Below are 18619 nucleotides of genomic sequence, written 5' to 3'. Positions count from 1 at the left end.
TTGTATAAAAGTTAGTTCACACTTAACACGCATCAGTTTGTGTTTTTGTTTTGAAGGCTGGCTGGTTCTGGCTGAAATTGCCACATTTTTCTGTTGTATTTTTCTTGAGCTGAATACAACCCTGACATGATTTATGAATGAATTAATTCCAGTCATTTCCATTGGCTTCATGAATGAACATCAATGGAAAATAAACAGCATATTCTTCCGTGTTTTGTACTTAAGTGTCACATAAACAGAAAAAAGAAAGAGAAATGATTGTGTCCATTGCATCTGAACTGTATATGAAAACTGCAGAATCGATAGATCAAATCCATCAATGAGCCAATTAACAAGACTAGTCTAATTAAGTGTAAACCTTCATAAGCCAAATGTTGCAATAAATTTTACTCCTCAAACAGTAAATTTGGTCGTATTTGGCGCCTAGCGAGTCTTAATTTTGGACACTGTGTGCATTCCTTTATCCTTAAAGTGTTTTTCTCCCTCTTTTCTCCTTTTGTTTCTAAACTGGACACCTGATATTTCCTGTGACCTATTGTTTATTTTTCACAACCTTGAATAGACATTTCTGTCTGTCAAACACACAGAGTCAAGATGAGTGAGACGATGGAAACTAATTCACTTTGATGCAGACTCATTTCTATTTTTCTTTCTTTCACTTTTCAGAAAATTCAGTAAATCCAATAAAGTATAAAAACGATGTATTTATACATTTATTTATTAAAAAGTTTGTTGCTGGTCTGGAATCATAAACTCCCCTGCCTCTCTACCTGCTTGTTCTCTACCTGTTCACATCCTCTGCAGATGCGAGTTGGTTTCCCCCGTGTGGACGTGTGTTGCAATATTCTATTGAGAGAGTGCAAAATAGTGTCATTATAGCAGCAGGTTGACAGGATAGTAGGGGCACCCTGGCGCACGTTTCATTACCTTTAAATGGGATGACTGGGTGGGGGGTGGTTGTGGTCAGTCTAGAAGAAATGCGGGGGGCAAAAAAGTACTTTTTTTTTTTTGGCGCCTCCTACTATATCGCGCCCTGGGCAACCCACTACATTGCCCATAGGAAAAACCGCCGCTGCATATAGATCCATGTACCTCTTTTTTTGGAGCTGACATCTCACTCAAAACTGTACGTCTAGATAGCTCCACTATTGTTTGCCCTTTTGCTGCACCGGTAATGCAGCACATCCAGAATGCCTTGATAATCTGGAGATTCCATTTTACCTTGTACAAGGTCAAGACACCCTGTGCCAGATGCACAAAGCAGCCCCAAAACAGAACTGAGCCTCCTCCATGTTTCACAGTGGGGACAGCGTTCTTTTCATTTTAGTCTTCATTTTTGAGTCTACGAACATAGAGCTGATGTGCCGTACCAAAAAGCTCCACTTTTGTCTCATCTGTCCAAAGGACATTTTCCCAGAAGCTTTGTGGCTTGTCAACATGCATTTTTGCAAATTCCAGTCTGGCTTTTTTTATGATTTCCTTTCAACAGTGGTGTCCTCTTTGGTCGTCTCCCATGAAGTCCACTCTGGCTCAAACAACGACAAATTGACACTGATGTACCTTGATCTAGGAGTTCACCTTTAATATCTTTGGAGGTTGTTCTGGGCTCTTTGGAGACAGTTCGAACTATCCGTCTCCTCAATTTGTCATCAATTTTCCTCTTCCGGCCACGTTCAGGGAGGTTGGCTACTGTCCCGTGGGTCTTAAACGTCTGAATAATATGTGCCACTGTCGTCACAGGAACTTCAAGCTGCTTAGAGATGGTTTGATAGCCTTTACCTTTATGATGTTTGTTTATAATTTTGTTTATAATGTCCTGGGACAATTCTCTCCTTCACTTTTTGTTGTCCATGTTCACACCTTTTTACCAAACAGCAACGTGACTATTTGTCTCCCTTTAAAGAGGCAGACTGACTGATTATGGGTTTGAAAACAGCAGTGATGTCAATTAAAGGACATACCTGGGTTCATCATGACCCCCCGGGCAATCAGTTCTCAGTCTTTCATGGAGGTACCATCATTTTTGCCCAGCCCTATTTCATTAGTTTGTTTTTTTAAATAATTCTATTAACAACTCAAAAGTAATGGCTGATTTTGATTTTTTACTTTTCAATAAATTTTAATTTGTTACTTTTGAACGTTTCAAGTCTTTTCAGTGAGCATTGTGGACTTTCTTTTTTTTAACTGAGGGGTACCAACAATTTTGTCCATCACTGTAATAGCGAACGAGTTAGCCTTTCAGGCAGCCAAACGCTACAGTCCCCCCCCCCCAGGGCGGTAGTTAATCAACTCACCTGTTCAGCGTCCTATTTAAGTCCAGGTGTGCAGCTGTTCATTCTCTTTCTTACCGCAGCGCTGCATTCGTCGCCCCACCCTCCTCCCCGGCTTCCACCTGTAGGCTCCGTTCGGGGTTTTTTACCCTAAAGTTTATGGAAATTATCTCATGGAATTGTACGGAGCCTTATGCCAATCAAAGTTTGTGAATGCCAACTAAGATGTAAATTAAGTATGTAAAAATAAATGTATTATACTGCAAGAGTTTGTCTGACTGAAATACAATCTATTAAAAGATGATCGTAGAGGGACTTTATCACATATCAAAGGCTGGGAAGTTTTTTTGTTTTTGTCTTCGAGACCCTGCATATAAAATTATATGTTTTTTCATTAAAGATAAAAAAATATTCTTTAGCATTGGTTCTGGAAATGCTATAACTTAATTTTACTATCAAAACTGTCTTCTGCCGTTTTATTTTTGTTTACAAATGATCCTGATTAGAGCAAGGAGCTTCTAGATCATGTGGGTCACTTGTGGGAGGAGTTTGCATGTGTGCCTTCACAGTGGGGGTGTTGCAAACTCCCCCTATTAACACACAAAAACACAAGCCTACACTCAAACATGCACACAAATGAAGAGATAGGTAAAAAAAATAGATTTAAAGTCATACTCTTTACTTTTTTAAACAGCAATAAAATAAAATCATAAGACATATACATACTGGACTGACCAACAGTCTGAAAAGGGCAACTGGGCAGGAAAAGGTTTACAGAATCATTGAGTCAATCCATGGGTCTCCCCCTTCCCTTCAAAAATAGACACAAATTCTAGCACTAACAATCAATCAATAATCAAGAAGTCACCAAAATCATTTAATTTTAAAATAATAACTATCAGTTATTCAATTAAAACTTTCATTTACCAATCTAAATAATTAACATCTTACAAATAAATTAACTCTAAAGCCAGTTAAAACTACCACTGCAACACTTATGGTTATGATAATACCATAATACCATTATGATAATAATCCATTTCATATTTTTTATGATTTGTCAAATACTTTACCTCCTCCTCTTTTCTAAACTACCCCTCTGCAAAGTAATCCTCTGGCCTGGTCTGGCATTCCTAAAACTGTTTTTAACATTTGACAACAGCACCAGAAAATAAAACAGATGCCAATGTTTATCTAGATGAGGCACATAGGGTGAAATATTACTTTTGAAACAGAAGGAAACAAACAAAAAATACAGGGATTTTTGTGCTTTACAATGCGGTTGATAAGAGATATGGTGAATCTCCTGAAAGGTGTCAATAGAAAATCAATGATGCGACATATATCACAGAACCGTTGAGACTTCTTCATGGATAAACTGTATTTAACGTTTCTTTTTACAAATAAAGCTGAACTGCATTCAGCTGTGATCGGAAGAAAATTGTAACTTTAACCCTACTAATACTTCAGCACCAAAGTGATCTGAATCTAGCATATATATGAAAGCAAAGACCCAAGTGAATTTCTTTTACTAGCTGGAAATAAATTCAGGCATCAGGGGGTTAAGAAAATTAATTTTAGCACATGCTGTCATAGTGGTTTTCCCTCAAAAACGTACTCGTCTGTTTTGTTCTCTGCGGGGCGGGTAAGTGGAGGCGCAGCTTCTTCCAGAAGGAGGAGGAGGGAGGCCTTCCCTTCCAAGTGACACACTCTGCCATCTCGCTGAGTAGTTGCAAAGCCTCTGGAAACGAGCCGCTTTTCTGTGTTTCTGTATGCTTAGTGTTGATAAAAATCAAGCGGGTCTGCTTCTCCACAAGGGCTGCATGGATGGCACTCAGCAGGCTGGATTCTGGTCCGGGATACTGAGAGGTGGGAACCAAAATCACAGTCCTGCTCTGCTCTATGCAGGCTAGAACAGCCTCAGCTGCAGCTGCAAGAAAAGAGAGTTTTTCCTAAAAAGCCGTTTCTCTGCATCTGCTTGGAAAGTTGTTGCTCAAACATACCTTCTCCTGGTAAGACGTCTCTTTCACAAAGGCAAAGACTGTAACCAAACTTCTCTTCCAAAGTGTTCTCCAGCAACGTCCTGTCAGCTTCATGCAGGCCTTCATCAGTGTCACATTTATAACACATCAAAAAGGCATCATAGCTTTTTTCATCTAAACAAACAACAACACAGTAAATCATTACGTGCACAAAAACAACATTCATTTCCAAACATACACATATATACGATTTAAAACTGGATTTAGTAGAAATGGATTATATATCTGCATTTCTCTATCATGCTGGCCTTTGACACCACATAACCACACCTCTAGTCTTAAAGCAAAGGATTCTCACCTGAAGAGGTGCCATAGCAACTGAGGGTGTCTCTTAGGAAAAGCTTGATCTCTTTTTGAAACTTTAAATACACAACAATGGTCACAGTCATTGCAACAACAATGCTGACGACACACACAATCAGATTCAAGTAGGAAAAGTAAGCTGTGGACGAAAAAGAAAAAAGATCAGATTTCAACTCCTTGTTTATTTTGAAGCCAAAAAAGAAGGTGCAAAAAAAAAAAAAAGAATCTAAGATGTTATCTATGGTGAGCAAACCAGGAGCACCTTTCTGGGTGAGGAAGATGGTGACACTTATAGACGGCTGATTGTCACTGTCGAGTTTGCAGGTGTAATTTGTGGACAGGTCTTCCTGTGATACTTTTCCTATAACCAGAGATGCTTTCATCTGTTGTTTGTCGCTGTTGGTGGCAAACACAAAGAAAAGTGAGATCAGAAATGCTGCAGAGGAGCATTCTCTGCCACCAGCACACAGCTATAGATCTCACAGGAAATGAGTTAGGCAACATAGTAGTGTCTGCAGCAATTGTCAGGGTGCTAGTGCATAGCTTCTTCTTTTTTACTGAAAAGGTTTCCTCCACAAAAACAGGTTTTCCTGCCTGATGACAAAGCAAGATGACAACTCCAGGAGATCAAAATGCCAGTGCACAAGAAAAAGTGTGTTGAAACCCCATTTAAAGAATATGTATTCATATTTATGTGTTAAGGGAGATAAAAATGAGTGAAGACACCTATGCAAAAAAAAAACAACAGTTTTCAAAACAGAAGAATCTGTTGCAAAAACTTAACAGCACTGAAGAGTATTACCTCACTCAAGTTTGTTTACTTCTTTGGTTCTAACAGCATTTTCTGAAGGTTTTGAGACACCTTTAGCTGATCCTTTGGGTTTCGAGTAGGGGCGCAACAATTAATTGTCTTAATCGAGGAATTGATTTATTTTCCTACAATCCAACCAGATTGATCTGTCTGAGGCAAGTTGCTACTCGAATCTATCTAAACCGATAATAATTTCTAAATGACATAAATCGATCATATTGATATTTGAAAATACCATTCGGATTCAAACACGGTACTTTTTTTTAACATAAAAAAGACCAAGCAAAAACTGATCAATCCATCCTTACAGTCCTATTTGTGGAAACACTTTGAATTTAGCAAAGACATGTGACCATACGGTGCGGTAAAATGTTATAAAAATGTTCCCTTTGGATCATTTTGATGTGAAAAAAACAACAGTGGCTTGAACTTTATGAAACTAAATCCATTAACTAGATCCATTTCAGGTCAGTGAATCAGATCGAATCGGATTGTTCAAAATGAACAAATGTCGACGATGAATTCTATTGTCAACAACAAGTTATTATATGAATCCAAACATTGTTCAACTTAATTATCACACTCTTAATTTTAAGTGTTTAAAAAATCAGTTAGCCAAATTTTTGATTGAAAAAAATTCTTGTTGTTTCTTTCATGATCAAATGTGAATGTGTGCTCCAAACACTTTTTCTGATCACAAAATTTGCTCAGATTTCTGAAAGGCCCACACAAGTATAAAAACGTCTGAGTAACAACAAGCTCATTTGGACTCATTTGCAAACAAAGTTTTATTTTGGAGTCTCTGGGCTTCTTTTGTTGGGCTCACCGTGTTTCATTGTAGAAAACTGGAAAGGTGCTATTTTCGTCCACAAATGATTGTCCTCTCATCCAGAACAACAAGTCCTCCGATGAGTCACTATCCGCTACACAGTCGATCACCACTGTCGTGCCTAAAAACAAGTTTATGGAAAAAGGAAAATTGGGAACATGTGGTAAATTTTCCAGATTTTTGATACAGGAGCCAGTTAGGTTAATATTTCAGACAAATTGTGGATTTTGTGGTTCAAGCACCAAATTTGGCATGGATGTACCGTGGGATCCCCTCTTTCAGAAAAGCTTGTTAGCCACGGGAAAAATCCAAAATGGCAATTTTTTTTTAAAGATGGCGGCCATACACTTAATTGTTGCAAAGATATTCAATGTCTACCTCCTCCAGTCTCAACAATATGGGTTGTTCGTGCACAAAATGTACAATACTCTTATATGTATATTATATAGATATTGTTTATACATTTTGCAATCTTGGATTTCCTTGTGGCTAACCTGCTTTTCAGAAAGTCGGGATCCTCAGGTACATCCATGCCAAATTTAGCGCTCATACCACAAAATGGATGATTATTTTGATAACCGGCTCCACTATGATGCAAAATTTGGGACTCACCCAGCTCTACAGAAAATACTTGATTATTTCTCGGAGAGGTGATTGTAGCATAAATCGGATGTATTTCTGCGCATAAAGGAAAAAGCGTTTATCATCTTGAAATCATGGGATACAAAGTCAAACAATCAGAGTCCTTTTTACCTGTTTTAACAATAAGTGGAACAACAAATGTTATGTTGTATGTTTGACCGGAATACAAGTATGATCTGTTGCAGGTGTAGATACCAGCATCTTCCTCTTGAACTCTCTGGAAATAAGGCTTCAAAGGCCGACTATCCTGATAGAATAAGGAGAACACAGCAGTAAAGTTTTGCAGCTCGGAGCTCAATCAACACACTTTCTTTGTCTTTGAATACCTTGTACCATGTGAGATCTGTAATATTGAGGATGCCTGCTGATGGGATGTTTGCTTCGGGGCAAGACAGAGTGCAGGACTGGTCTTTGTAACAATTTTTCGGGTAATCATATTTGTCTTCATATACGCTGTAGACCATCAACGTGAAGAGAGATTGACTGCTTTCGTTTCTGTGAAATTGTTGTGGAAAACACACATTTTAGCAATAACTTTCACATCTGGGAAGGTTTTCTTAAAAATTTCACATTTCAATGACAGTTAACTGAACAATGGGAATCAAATCAAAATTGCCACCAGTGTGACAAATGTTTTATAAAAAGACTGTTATGAAGGCAAAGCTGTACCTGCAAGACTGACAAGTGTAATTTCCCTGATGGTTCATTGATGTGTTTAAAATGACAAGCCAGTTCTTGTGCACCACAATGCCCATCTGTCTTTGTTGAGCCGCTGACATGTTGCTCTGTGCATATGTTTTCTGCTCAGAATCTTTTTTCCACAGGGTCACTGGGTCCCCATCACCGGGCTCATCACAGCTCAGCGCTACGATTTCTCCTTCCCTCACGTAGACGATTCCTGGAGTCAGGGAGCATGCGCCTGCACCTGCAGAACAAAACCGCACATTTATAATAATATTAATAATAAAAAGGTTTGTTTTTAGGTGCATTCATCTGAAATCAAATTAAACTTTATTTAAAAAGCAGTTTACACGAACACAAAGTGCTTGACATAGTAAATCTGGCTTGATATTGAAGTGGGGAAACTATATTTTGGGGAACTGCCTACAGCAGGAACCACCCCGTTCATATTCACAGAGGGCATCACCACAGGATCCCCCGACCAAAAAGAAAAAACTCAATGTGACCACAGTGTCTCAGTAAACAAAGGCAATTCAGAAAATAGGGGTTTTAGTCCGTGATTTAAAGTCCGATAGGGTGACGGCTAATTTGACGGGTTTTAAAAAATTCTAAAAGAGGATTCTAAAAGTCTGTTCTGAAACGGACTGAAAGTCACAGAAGAACTCTGGTGGGAAGCCAAGCAGGGGGTTTCAGTCATCGATGGTCTGAGGTGTAGGAAACAGTCAGATGCAGTTCATATTCCGTAGATGGAAATACGATATTTGTTTGACGAAAATAATAATAATAATAATAATAATAATAATAATAATAATAATAATAATAATAATAATAATAGAAGTCAAAGAAAAGAGTAGTGTGAAGGGAAATTTAATCTTAAGCCTGGCAACTTCCTGTAATAATTAAAAACATGCAACTGTGTCTTTACAAAACTTATTCAGTGAATGAAAAAAGAAATCTGTTTATTTACTATAAAGTTTGAATAATTTGACTGCATTTTTTGTAACTTTATTCTTTGTGCTTATTAGACAAATGAATTTCTCTTTCTGTCAATTCTGTTTTTTTGTGCATTTCCTCCTGTGGATTTTGATATTTTGTTTTGCTTCGATAATTTAGCATTTTTAACTCCCCTTTATTGATGTTGTTCCGTGTTGTAAAACAGCAACTTTTAAGGTCTGATATCTGGATTTGACTTAATGCCATTGTAATAAACATAAAGGAGTTGAAGAAAAAATATAGAAACATGATTATTGATAGATAGGTACATATACTAAGCATTACTAAACTACGAAACATATGTAAATATTTATGAATATAAATTGGAAACGTGTGAGAACGCACAAGGGTTGGTAGAGGAAAACAGTTCAAATGGAACCAAAAAAGTGTTTATTATAAATGTGTGTTAAATGCTTCCACGTGTGTTTGTTTTTTATGTGTATATCTATGTATAGCTGTTGGCATATGTGTGTAACTAAATGTGAGCTTATTACATAGTGAACAGGACTATAATAAATGTTGGGTGTAGTAATAAAATTGGGTTTTGGCCAGGGGAATGAGAGTTTATGAGGCTTTTACTTTTCCCTCCATTTCTGATATTTCTTGTGTCTTTCGTTTTTATCTTGTCCTATCTTTCCTTTTAAAGTATATATGAAATAAATATCACAATCATCAACATAATATTCATTTACATTTCCACTCCAGCTTTGACTCAAGGATTAAAAATTTAAAATGCAAAAAATAAAATAAATGGACAACTGAAATGATAAAACAAACAAATGCAGCAAATACTCATAGAATGTAAGAGGCGGGTATGCATTAGTTTAAGTTAGAGGAGCTGGACATTTATGCAAGTGTTGTTCATGTCTAGCTGTGTTCTTAAAGTTTAGGACTGTTGCATCATTTTTCATGTTTTAAGGAACTTTAAACAGCTGATTGTTGTCACATGACAAGGGACAGCAGCCATGTTTCAATCTGAGCAAAGGTCTGTGGTTTAGTCCGCTGTGGAGTTAGTCATCATTTGATCAGATTTTGCAAAACACTGAATGTACTTGAATGTGTTTTGTATTATTTCTATGATTTATTTCTACTTTTGGATGTCTGAGGGGTGCCATCACATTTCCCATCAGTTTCTGTTTCCTCCTGAAAGTGCTGCATTGCTTTTGAAACTCATCAACCACATTAAAGGAGCGTCTACCGTTAGAGCTGCTTTCACACCTCTCATTTTTTTACATTGGAACTTGGATCCAGCACAAGTGCAGGGTCTTGAACATGCAAGGTTGTGTGACAAACAAACAATTACAATAAAGTTTGTTTTGACATATTTTATAATATTTTTAAAAGTGGAGTTGTCCCAATTTGACTAAAGCCACACAGTTGTGAAATAATTTCAATTTTATAACTGATAATGTATTTTTCTGCACTTTTCCAGACGCTCAAAGCGTTTACAATGTGTCCATTATTCATTCACTCCTCATTCATACTTGGTGATGGTGATCTACTGATGTAGCCACAGCCCTGGGGCAGACTGACAGAGTGAAGTACTGAAGAATGGCTTTCTGTATGTGGCTCTGACCACCACTGGGACAGTCAAACACATTCACACACCAGTGGAGCAACACTGGAGGCAAGGAGGGTGAAGTGTCTTGCCCAAAGACACAACGTAAGCGGGGATCGAACCGGCGACTCTTCAATCCCCACCTAAGCCACTGCCGCCCACTTAGACAGATGTAACATATATCATCTTTTCTGAAAAGATGTGATAGTCAGTAAAAAATTTTAACCACATCCTATTTTTTTGGTGTGTAGTAAAACTATAGATGACTGTCTTTTATGCTTTTAGGCTGCAACTTCTTTAAAATCTAAACATCCCTAAGGCTCTGCAGGACCATCCAAACACCTGAAAGCTGAAATATGATCATGGGAGAGAATACTACAAAAATCAGTCCACTTATACGATATAGAGAACTCAGCTGAGCGGATTGTTCCCTTTTTACTAAGTGACTTCAGAACATTTCTCTCCTGCATGAATTAGTGTTTGTCACTGAGTGGATCGTGCTGCAAAAGACATTTTAAAAAGTCAGATAAACACTGGGTAACAACTCCTGTCTTACCGATGATGAATGTGAGGAGCAAAGCCTGGAGGAGCATCTCTTCAGCGCAGCTCAGCAGCAGAGTGAACACAGCTCTCCACAAAGTGCAGACACAATGTGGCGTGATGTAAAGAAGAAAAGAAACTTAGGCCTCGTAGAGGGGGGTCACGCTCCAACCCGAATCAGCCTTACTAGTTTCACTTCTCTTTCCTTCCTCCTCCTCCTCTTCCTCAGGTCTTCTTATTTTAAAGGAGTTTAGGTTACTCGTGAAAAGCACTGGATTTCTGTGTTCTGTGTGTCCATTCAGACCGAATTTTCTGTAGAAGTGAGCAGAAATGCTCTGCTGCAATTTCTGACAAGGCAGATGTACAGATACATTTGCATAGAAAAATTGCAAATTCCCATTTTAGGTGCCTGGTAACTTTATTGCATTTATCACAAAAGACTGATGACAGTGAGCTTATTTGTGACTGGAGTGGGCCTTCTTTTCTGAGAAACTGCAAAAACTGGAAAAGATGTTAGGAACACAAGACTCTTTGCAGCGAGAGAATGTAGAACTTGTGAAAACAAACAAAAAAGGAAAGAAAAAAATCACTCCAAAAGAGAAACTTAATCTGTTCTCAATTGACTTTTTTGTGGTCAAAGCTTCAATATCACCCAATCATAATGAAACTGCTTTTGTGTAGGAAGAAGGACGTTTTGTTTATTATTTTGGGGTTTTGTTATGCCGTCAGCATCATGATTTTACAAAAAGTTTCCCCTAAAATGATGTCAAATGATTCTGTGTGAGATTTCCAAAATGTCAAGCACATGTGGTTGCCATAAGGTGGGCGGTGTAGTGCATCCCCTTGCGTTTCTGCACTGAAGTTTTGCTTTTTGTTTAACCTCTATTAAACTCAAAACCAAAAGAAATAAGAAAAATCATTTTTCTATTAATATTTCTAAAACTGCTTATAGACCAGTGGGAAGAAGCCCCAGACACTGACAAGTCTTTGTTGTTTGGAAACTTTTAAGTCTCACTCAGATATTCTTTTGATCTATTTTCCAAATGTTCATAGTGTTCTTTCAATTGTGATTATGCCATTTTTAGGCATTTTCTAGGACATATTTTTTGCAGAGCATCAGTAGTTCATTAGGAAATCGTCTCTCAGTTGTGGGAGGGCCTGTTGACCCAGAGCAGCCCCGCACCCCTTCCCATCATCCATCTGTGTACACACTCTCCTGCTAGGTTACAGCCCCTCACATCCCCAACCTAACATTACTGGTGCAACAAAACATGCCGAGCAATCTTAGAGCTATCTAGTTGTACAGTTTAGAGCCAAATGAGGAAAACAAAGACAGACATGGATCTATTTGTCTATAAGTGGATGCATCAGAATGGAGCAGAGCACAAAATATTTTTATAGTATTTTCTACATCACAGATACAATCTTTTACCATCTGCAATTTTTGTGTGCTTCTGATTCACCAAGTAAGTAATTACTCAAAAATGCAATTTTGACTTTAATTTTTTTTAATGTGTGTCCTCAAAATTCAGAAAAATGCTACCAGAACCTGTTAAAAACACATTTTTATCCAAGTGGGTCTTTTAGCAACAGCTGTTAACCTTTTCACAGGACAGAATCTTGACTTCATAACTTTCTAAGGAGGAAGGTTGTGGAGACAGGTTCCAGAGTGTTTGTTGATTTGATAAGTCTTTCCAACGTGTCTTCCTCTTAAGGTCACGCCCCTTTATAGGTACCACGCCCCCTTTAGTAAATTTGGTTCTAAAGTCTGACATTGCAATAAAAGATCTTAGTGAAAAAAAGTTTCGTCTAGTAAAGAACTGAAACCAAAATAGCTTTTTGTAACTGTAAACCAATAAGATTTAAAATGCAAAAATTTAAACTTAGATCTTTAATTTTAAAAAAAAATTAATGGTGGAAAACTATCAGGAATCATTTCAAATATAGATAGTTAACTATTTATTTCAAGATAAAACATTTTTTGGTCACTTTGTGCAACATTCTTAGCACTGAACAGTAAAACCCAGAAATGTACTCTTAAATTTACAAACACGTGGGTATTCTTTTGCCTCTCAATTTGGCCTACACGGATCATTTGTTTAAAAAAACAACACTAATTTAGTGATTTTCAACTGCCGATTTCTACTGTAGTGAAAGCACAATGACACCCTGATAAATAGAGACTTTTATATTTTATAAAAGCCTGTACTCATTTGTTATATTTTTCATAACTCACAATCCCTTGTTCCTCATTTTGACATCTAATGCTGGAAAGGATGGGGTATAGCTCCCCCACGTGGCCATTAGACTCTATTGCAGCTTTGTAGTAGAAAAAAATTACATGTAGAAAAAATTACAGCCTTTGTGCTATCCTAGGCACTTTAACGTTGGGAGTTGGGTCATCTAGACCCACTAGACAGTGCTCTGAACAATTTTTCTTCAATGATTTGTGATCTTCACTGGTGTCCATGGATTACATGAAATCTTTTCACCTTTATCCACCTTTGTCATGGTAGGAAGAACTCGTCAATGTAAGGGTGGGGTCATCTAAGATAGCACAAGGGTTACGGACACACTTGTAAATGACAGGGATAAAAAAGTAATTTACTCTTTTACATTTAGGAGGCCCATATAAATTGTAAAGTGTCTAATTATTGTCATTTTTGATTATTGTCATTTTCTATGTAAATTTTTATATTAGTTAATATTAACCACCAAATATGGCTACAGTCGGCTACATCATGGCTACATCATGACAACACCACAAAAAATATTCTGTTTTTGTCAAAAGGGAAAACAAAGAAAAAGTGTTTACTGTGTCTAGTTTCTTCCTGCAATGACTTATTCCTGCCAGAGGGTGGCGCACAGACTGCTTACTTTTCTACTTTTCTTTCCTAATGTAAGGAAAAGATTTTCTTGTTAATACTGATTATTGTAAAAAAAAAAAAAAAAAAAAAATCACGGGCTGTCACATGAGGAAACAAATCATGATAAAAACGGATTAAGAAGATAAACCACAAAGTTACCATAAACCTAAAACGTATTTTTTGTTTTTTATCAAAATTGTTAAAACATTTGTTGGGTTTAAATTTAGTTTGGTTATGAAAAATTAAGAAATTTAACTATCCATCAGCGGGTCTATGATGTCAATAAAATATCAGATCATCAACCAGATTATCATCTGGTATTTTTTTAATTAACATACATATGCAGAGTCTGACTGGAATGATGCGATTGTTCCTGGTGTCCATGTTAAAGAATTGATCTAAACATAAAATTACAAAAGTGATTCAAGAAATATGCTACAGTTTAATAAGTTGCATACAAATCCTACTAAAGCTGTAGCTGTGCTAAACTTGTTGGCAGTGATCAACCAGGGTCGACTCCTCAGGTAGAAGTTTTGCCAGATGTTGAGGGGCAGATAAATGAAAACGCAGAAGCTTCCAGAAGGAAGATTTGGGCTCCATGGAGCTTCTGCCTTTCCAGACAACACAATTTCCTGCCTGGCTGAGATGCTCTAGGACTTCTGATGCAGAATCCGTGCTTGATGCTCGTTTCGTCTCTGGTTTGATGAGAATCACGCAAGTGTTTTTCTCTGCTAGAGCTGCCCAGATTTTGATGAGCAAATCAGACCCTGGATCTGAATCAGAAGAGCTGGGAAACAAAACCAGAGTCCGGCTCTGCTCTATGCACCCTGACACAGACTCTGCAAATGGTGCAACCAAATGAAGGTCAGGAGACAACTCAGTAGAGCCTCAAATGTTCATAATCATTGAAGTTCGCCTCCATACCGGTATTTTCTGAGGTGTCCCGACTGAGGAGGCAGAGACTGTATCCAAAGCGCTCTTCCAAAACCCTTTTCATCCACTTCCTGTCAGCTTTTCCCAGATCCACATCTGAATTGCTCTTGTAAAACATCAAACAGGCGTCATACTTCTTCCCATCTAAGCAAACAAAAAGCAGAGCTACAGTGAAGAACATCTTTTCTGATGCTACATGCCTGGAAAGTAAGGAGGTAGAACTAAAACGTAAGGTAAAACGTAAATTATGATTCCCACCTGTAGGTGTGCCATAGCAACCCAAGGCGTCTCGAAGGAAGAGTACAACATCAATTTTAAACTTAGAAAAAGCAACTGCAGTTGTAATAAAAACAACAACTATGATCCCCACAATGCAGATGATGAGGGAGACGGAGACGTCACTGACTGTGGGGAAAACAGTAGATACATTTACTGGAGATAATAGGAGCAAAACCTCCAATAAACAAGCCCAACAGTCGCACCTTTAGGAGTTAAGATGATTGTGACGAACGTTGAGAGTTGATGGTCAGACTGCAGTTTGCAGGTGTAATTCCTCGACAGGTCATCCTCTGACACTTTCTTGAAGATCAGAGATGTGGTCATCTCCATGCCTATGGCTCCTTTTACCCTAAAAATGAAAGCAATTCAAAGTAAATGAAAGAAAAACTTGCTGTTGTGTGACGGTGAGACATCAACAATTTTTTTAAATTGCAATAGTAATGTGAAATCCGGTTCTCTTCTGAAATATTGACCATGAATAATTATAGAAAACTGGTAAGTTGTCGTCCTCTTCAACAAATGACTCCCCGCTCAGCCAGAACACCTCGTCTGTCTCTGAAGTCATGACCGCTTTACAATCAATCACCATCATGGCAGCTAGAAAAAAGATTCACAAGAAAGTCAATTTTCACGAAATTTCTAAATAAAGTTCTTACAGAACAGAACTCACCTAGATCCACCTGAAACACCTGGTTTTGTTTGGGTGACACAATCACTGACTCTCCTAGCTGCTCTGTCCAAGATAAAAGGTTACTTTAAAAGCAGCCAGTAAAAAAGGGACAACATTAAGTTTGAAATGTGATTTTCTTACCATCTGTTTGGACATTAAGAACCACTGCAAAGGTCTTGTAGTAAATCTGACCTTTATGCATGTATGACCTGGTGCAGATGTACATGCCGCTGTCCTTTAGCTGCACACTGGAGAAGTGACTTTGACTGTGTGATGTTTCACCTTCCTGAAACATGCAGGATTTATTCAATCAGACTCCTCACATCTCATTTCAATTCTTGATTCTTTTGATTACCTTATTCCATGTTATACCCCTGCTGCTGATACCAGATATGTTTGCACACGGGATGTTTGCAGTAGGACAGTACAGAGTACAAGGTTCCTGGGTGTAGCATGTTACAGGATACTGGTTCCACTCTTCATACTCTCTGGATTGTGCTGTGCACACTGTTAGCCTGAACCAGATTTGGCTGCTGCCGTTCCTGTTGTATTAAAGAAAAGACACACAGAACAAAAACGTTGCTCTTCACAAATGAAAAAGAATGGATGCCAATGAATCCCACATTCGCTCAACTGGAGCTAGGTTTGTCTCCAGAAAACCTGTGACCTTGAAAAATCTGTGTTGTTTTCAAGGACATAGTTTCTGTGGAGCAGCCAAGAGTTTAGTTTTTCTCTCCCGTTAGTTTACAACTCCTCACAACCCCAACCTATCATTAGTGGTATAACGAAAATGGCGAGCAATATTGGAGCTATCCAGCCGTACAGTTTTGGGTGAAATGCCAGCTCAGGTGAGGAGAACAAAGACGCATCAGAATGGAGCAGAGCAGGAAGCTTGTGGCCCGCCGAGTGTAGATTTTACATCACAACCACAATCTTTCTGAAATGCAATTTTTTCATCTGCTTCTGATCTTATTCCTTCCTTCCTTCCTTCCTTCCTTCCTTCCTTCCTTCCTTCCTTCCTTCCTTCCTTCCTTCCTTCCTTCCTTCCTTCCTTCCTTCCTTCCTTCCTTCCTTCCTTCATTTTTTAAACCCATTTTTTCCCACTCGTAGGGGAAGGCAGGGGACATCCAGGCAGGGGACATCCTGGACATGTTGCCAGTCTGTCGCAGGGTTCTGATCCACAATTATTCAAATAATTAGATACCCAGAAACAGTTTTAGGCTTTTTTTAAATTTTATTTATTTCCTCCATCATCAGAAAAATGCTGGAAGAACATGTTCTTTAAGCAGGATGGATGGATGGATGGATGGATCCATTATGTGTCAATTTATTTTAAGATGACTGACTCCAATAAATGGGAGTGGAGATGATGTAATGACTCGCCATCACAGTTGACCAAAGCTTCAACAATCATCTGTCTTGCAAATGAATGTTCTTCAGAAATTTAGCAAACAGGAAATGACCACTCTATACAACCTTAAAAGATTCATTGCTAAATGAGCATTTCTTTCAAGAAAAACACGAAAACTTCTTGATTATTGTGCTAAACACATTCCCATTTAGTAGTTTCCATTGGGTACTTACCCCAAAGAGCATGAGTAATTCCCTTGATGGCCCAGAGAAGCACGAAGAACAACAAGGTTCCGTCCATGAATCAGAACACCCATGTGACCTTGATCAGCTGATGCTGAAGCACTGCTGGTCTGATTCATCTTCTGACCGCTGGGAATGGTCCAGATCAGACCTGTATCATCAGCTTCCTGACAGTGCATCACCACAATTTCTCCTTCTCTCACATTAAACACCTTCGGTTTCAGCAACTCCACACCTGTAAACCAGAGTAACACTCTTAATTTGAAAGAAATGAGTTTGTACACATAATTTAGAGCAAACAGATTTTAATCTAAGTATATATGTTTTATTTTTAAAATCTATTCATGCTAAAATAGATTTTTACAAAGAACAACAACATTGGTTACCCTGAAAAAAAAAGTCATAAATATTTGATCATAAACTTAGAATTGATCTGAGGAAAAGTAATCTTCCAAAAAGTGTTTATTTGGAAAATCCTGCATTTATTCCCTTTCTGCAGCAACAAGTATCTTTCAAGAACTGGGAAACTATTTGAGGAACATGATCTGGATGATGAAAATTATTGTATCCCTTTATTATTCAATGCACATGATTGCCCCATGATTTCAGGCGGCATGGTCAACATTTTTTTCCCGCTGATTACAAAGTTTTCAAAATGTTTCAAAATAAATTTCACTGCAAATAAAGGCTTTTCTTGAGGATTTTTTGGTTTGTAATATGGAAATGCAGTAAATAAATGTACAAAGTTAGGAGATAAAAATGTAGACCATTTAAATCAGAAGATTAAGACCACGAAAAGAAAAACTTAACATTATAAGATCTTTACACACGCTTTTGTTTAATTCATCTGTAGTCTTTGTACAAAGTTAAGATTACTCAGCAGTCATTTTCTATGTACAGTGAAGGCATCAACACATGTTGACAACTGATAGTGAATCAAAAGCTATAAAAACAGGCATTTTCCCCTTCAAGACAGATTCTATGATCAAACTCTGATGAAAAAAAAATCAAGTAAATATTTATCTTGGACAAAACTGCTAAAAGAAATATTTGAAATAAAACATGTTAAAATTAATCCAAAACTTTAAATACAATATATTTAAAAAAATGAATACTGACATTGATTTTTAATGCCTAATTTTCTACAATTTAAGGATAGTAAAAATAGTTTCACAGTATTATTGATACAGCGTATAACATTAATTTGCCCAAATAGTTTGATGAAAACAAAAAAAAATTGTCTTTATTTCTTGATAGTAAATAATAAATTAAAATAAAATAAAATAAAATAAAAATCCCTCCAAGAAGAAAAAAACATGATGAAATAATAACATCCTGGTTGGAATGACCAATATAATTTTATATCAACATCAGGGACTGTTTCCTACCTGTGAATAAAATGAGAAGAAATAGAGGAGTCAGATCTGTCATCCTCACTGTCGCACGCCAAGAGCTAAAGAGTAGAACCAGAGCAGGATGAACCACTTTAACGTCTGTCTAATCAGCCTGACAAACATTTATGGACCTGAGTAACTCAAGACTACTTTTACTTTTGATTCCTCCTCTCTGCTCGCCCTTCGCTCCTCCACAGAGCGCTAAGCCAATATA

The 18619-nt window shown here is 37.6% G+C and overlaps 1 protein-coding gene across 2 annotated transcripts; it reads right to left on the bottom strand.

The window, feature by feature from the left end:
* Positions 1–2928: 2928 nt before the first annotated feature.
* Positions 2929–18522, bottom strand: LOC105357014 (interleukin-18 receptor 1). 2 transcript variants are annotated; one of them, XM_011490814.3, is made up of 18 exons: positions 18400–18522; positions 17003–17246; positions 15774–15960; positions 15560–15704; positions 15419–15481; positions 15222–15345; positions 14952–15097; positions 14728–14874; positions 14461–14613; positions 7567–7822; positions 7224–7392; positions 7009–7144; positions 6868–6933; positions 6253–6376; positions 4878–5011; positions 4611–4754; positions 4274–4426; positions 2929–4200 (listed from the first exon to the last, which is right to left on the bottom strand). In XM_011490814.3, exons 1-18 carry the CDS (start codon positions 18440–18442, stop codon positions 3848–3850), a joined length of 2787 nt encoding a protein of 928 aa, XP_011489116.1. In that variant the 5' UTR covers positions 18443–18522; the 3' UTR covers positions 2929–3847. The 2 variants fall into 2 exon arrangements, with proteins under 2 accessions (XP_011489116.1, XP_020568466.1); XM_020712807.1 differs by lacking the exons at positions 15774–15960; positions 17003–17246; positions 18400–18522 and having other exon boundaries at positions 15419–15476; positions 15560–15684.
* Positions 18523–18619: the final 97 nt, after the last annotated feature.

The sequence above is a fragment of the Oryzias latipes genome, chromosome 3, assembly GCF_002234675.1.
Source record: "Oryzias latipes chromosome 3, ASM223467v1".
Classification (NCBI taxonomy): Eukaryota; Metazoa; Chordata; class Actinopteri; order Beloniformes; family Adrianichthyidae; genus Oryzias; species Oryzias latipes.
Note: the sequence above shows the minus strand (reverse complement) of the source record. Positions and strands in the feature narration are given on the sequence as shown.

Excerpts from the sequence above, each read along its gene's own strand:
- LOC105357014 (XM_011490814.3), bottom strand. The coding sequence starts at position 18,442 with ATGACAGATCTGACTCCTCTATTTCTTCTCATTTTATTCACAG. Across the intron at positions 4,755-4,877 it reads CATCTTCCTCACCCAGAAAG|CTTACTTTTCCTACTTGAAT; the intron begins GTGCTCCTGGTT and ends TTTCGTCCACAG. Across the intron at positions 4,201-4,273 it reads AGACGTCTTACCAGGAGAAG|CTGCAGCTGAGGCTGTTCTA; the intron begins GTATGTTTGAGC and ends CTTTTCTTGCAG.